The 3,614-nt window shown below is 42.4% G+C and overlaps 1 protein-coding gene across 1 annotated transcript in view; it reads right to left on the reverse strand.

Annotated features, from left to right (window-relative positions):
* LOC119598069 (sodium-dependent dopamine transporter-like) overlaps positions 1-3,614 on the reverse strand; it is a 30,919-nt gene that overhangs the window by 5,395 nt on the left and 21,910 nt on the right. Inside the window, exons 10-11 of the mRNA XM_037947702.1 lie at positions 1,543-1,657; positions 1-83 (exon numbers count right to left, since the gene is read on the reverse strand). The exon at positions 1-83 is cut by the window's left edge and continues 24 nt beyond it. Coding sequence (XP_037803630.1) covers positions 1-83; positions 1,543-1,657 — 198 coding nt within the window. The remainder of the gene's footprint in view (positions 84-1,542; positions 1,658-3,614) is intronic.

Here is a 3,614-nt window from a genome sequence, read left to right on the forward strand (position 1 = left end):
CACGAACTTCCAGCAGACCCTCCAGTAGATCATGGGGCGAAAACCGAGCATGTGCTGGATGTCTGCGCTAAACCGTCGCAGTCCTGGGGTAAATGAGTGCTCGATGAAGAACTTGTCGGCCAAATAGTATAATCAGAGGTAAAGTAAATCAACGTAACGGGCATACAGTAAGTAAAGTAAAATGACCAGGAGTCGGAAAAATAAAGTGTGAAAGAGACCTATTCACCTGTTCAGTGGAACAATGAGTAGAGAAGGGAGTTGAAGTCTCAATGAGTGAGGGGATTTTACGATGTGCACGATGTGTTTTATTCGGTATCAGATAGAGTACTGTAACATTAGTTAGAATCGGAATCGGACGGACAACCTTTCATTGCAGACATTATTCACGTCTATACCCCAACAATTGACTCCAGCAATGATGACTTTTTTACCAAAGAAATTTTTACCAAGACACGAAAACTGTAATGGGCAGTGCAAAACATGAATTGACAATAATTACGGGTGCTTTAGAAGCAACGCAGAGTAATATCTGCAACATTTGGTAAACACGGCAGGTGAGACCAATGAAGGGAATGGTTTAAAAATCAATATAAAGGAAAGAAGTTTTGGTAATAAAAAAAAAAAAATGTCTCCAGAATAAGAATTATAACCAGAACAATGTAATAAAACAAGTACATAGCTAACAATGTTTAAGTACTACCACTAATGATGGTAGGAACATAACAGAAATAAAGAAAAAAATTTGCATTGCTAAAACAGTTCTTCAGTTGTAAGGAATCCCGACGAACAACAAATTAATAAGTACAGAAGCTAGAAAGCGAACTATCAAGACATATATTTGGTCTGCCCGTCTTAACGGGTGTAAATCTTTAAATAAAACACCGCAAAAGGAACTCGATGCCAAGAAGATACCGATGATAATTCAGAATTCTTGCGTATGGCTGGGGTTGGCAAAAGATTGAGTTGAGCATTAGAAAAAGACAATTGAATTTCTGTGACATAGTATAGGCAGGAAGGTACACAATACGAAATGCCAACTGGAATGGTAGAATGAAAGCGTGCAAGAGGAAGACAGGGAGAGAAAAATTGTGGATGGTTTGATAAAAATATTTAGAGAAATTACATCATCGCAACTCATTCAGAAAACTGGAAACAAATAAAAATGGAGGTCCACATTTGCCGTCGTCCCAAGAGATATAGCACCATAGTAGCAGTAGTAGATTATTATCATCATTATTATTATAAGTGGTAGTGGTAGTATTTTTGTTGTTGTAGTAGTAATTTTAGTAGTTGTTGTTATAGTGGTGGTAATTTTACTAGTAGTAGTAGTAGTGAAATCAGTTTTCACTTAATCTCAGGAGACACCTGACAGCAGCCCCCTGTAACCCATATCCTTAGCCAGGTAATGGATGAGGGGCAAAAGAGCGGAGAGGCATTTCTACATAGATATATTCAAGAGCTGATGATATGAAGTCAGTCTCAGTGTGAAAGATATAATGAATGACGGAATTGGAACGAAATGGCATAAAAAAAAAATCTTACCGTAAAACCAGGACACAGCTACGGCTTCAAAGAGGGCTGAGCATAGAAGCGATATTCCAGCGGCGTAAGTGTCCAGCCAATGGAATACATACATCCCCCCCGCAGAGAGAGAGGCCTGTGTCAGTAAGGACGAGGTGTTGGTAGCTATGTACCTATCACTCGGTCTCTCTCTATCTTTGTTTTTGTCTGTCTGTTTATCTGTTCATTCTTTCTCTCCCGCTCTCGTTCTTTTTACTCTCTCTCGTTCTCTCTCTCTCTCTCTCTCTCTCTCTCTCTCTCTCTCTCTCTCTCCTCTCTCTCTCGCTCTCTCTCTCTCTCTCTCCTCTCTCTCTCTCTCTCTCTCTCTTCTTTCCCTCTCGCTTCCTCTCTCTTCCTCTTCTCTCTCCTCTCTCCTCTCTCTCCTCTCTCTCTCCCTCTCCCTCCTCTCCTCCCTCCTCCTCCCTCATACTCTCCTTCCTTCCCTCCTCTCCTCTCCCATTGTCTGACTGTCTACTCTCTCTCTTTCTCATTCCATCTCCCTCTCTCTCTCTCTCTCTCTCTCTCTCTTCCCTCTCCTCTCTCTCTCCTCTCTCTCTCCTCCTTCCCTTTCTCCTCCCTCCCTCCCTTTCTCCTTCCTCCCTCTCCTCTCTCCCCCTTACCTTCCCTATCCCACGGCCCCTTCCTCCCCTCCCTCCCTCCCTACCTGGCAGAAGTTGGCAATGGATACCAGGAAAGACGACATGACGACCAGGGCGGTGAAGAACTCTCTCCTAATGGTCTTCCACCCGAATGTGAGGCGCAACTCATCCATCATACCGGTGATCACGCACTCCAGCCCGCCCATCTGAAGAGGACAACGGCAGCTTGAGAGTGTTCGTCGAGAAGCTAAGGGGTATTAATGGAGCTGGAAAAGTATTCGTAGGGCGGATGGAAGAGTGTTTGTAGAGCGGATGGAAGAGTGTTCGTAGGGCGGATGGAAAAGTGTTCGTAGGGCGGATGGAAGAGTGTTCGTAGAGCGGATGAAAGAGTGTTCGTAGAGTGGATGGAAGAGTGTTCGTAGGGCAGATGGAAGGTATTCGTAGAGCAGCTGGAAAGTATTTGTAGAGCAGATGGAAAGTATTTGTAGAGCAGATGGAAGGTATTTGTAGAGCAGCTGGAAAGTATTCGTAGAGCAGCTAGAGACTATTAATGGAGCTGTAAGAGCATTCATACAGCAGCTAGAGAGTGTTTCCCAGTTAGAACAACCCACACATAATGACCCATCACGATCCGTCTGCAAACTTTTGTGTAATCTTGATTACATATCCAGGAAGGTAATGAGAGACGATGAGGTAAATATCTTGACGAAGATAATGATGATTGTGATGATGACGGTGACGCAGGGAATGTGTAATATAAAAAATAAATCTCCCGAAATATCACTCTTTATCAGATTCTAGTGATGGTATGCATCATATACTAATATAAAGACTATATACTATCATTCTGTGCTCTAATATACTAATATACCTTGTACTAATATACTAAGATATACTGAATACTCGAACGCATATAAAGGTTTCTCTGCGACTCATATTAGGTAAACTATAAAAAAACGAAGTAAAATAAGGGTTGAAAAATAGAAAAGAAAAGATAAAAGTTCACGCAAATCACCGTCGCCTCACCCCAGAGTCGAGCCCGAGGGAGATCAGCATAAGGAAGAAGAGGCACGACCAGAACTGCGAGCCAGGGAGAGTCGCCACGGCCTCGGGGTAGACCTGGAACACCAGCCCGGGACCTGCAAGGCAAAGGGGTGGTCTCAGGGCAGTGGAGTGCATGCTATCAGGATATGTGGTGTTTACGATGGAAAAACAGCATGGCATATTGTGGTATGGATTTTTCTTGGTTCATGTATTCAGGTTATGAATAATTTATCGTAAATAGGGATAAAGCAAGATGTAGAAAAGAATCCTTTTTAATGGCATATGATTTTGAAATGTAATATTTATGGATGGGTAAAAGCAAAAAACTGCGTGCACTCAGAAATCTTTTAGCTGCTCCCATTATTATATAACATTTGCGATTGTCACGGATGAAAATGATCAGATTATGGA

Source organism: Penaeus monodon, chromosome 40 (assembly GCF_015228065.2).
Source record: "Penaeus monodon isolate SGIC_2016 chromosome 40, NSTDA_Pmon_1, whole genome shotgun sequence".
In the NCBI taxonomy this organism is placed as follows: domain Eukaryota; kingdom Metazoa; phylum Arthropoda; class Malacostraca; order Decapoda; family Penaeidae; genus Penaeus; species Penaeus monodon.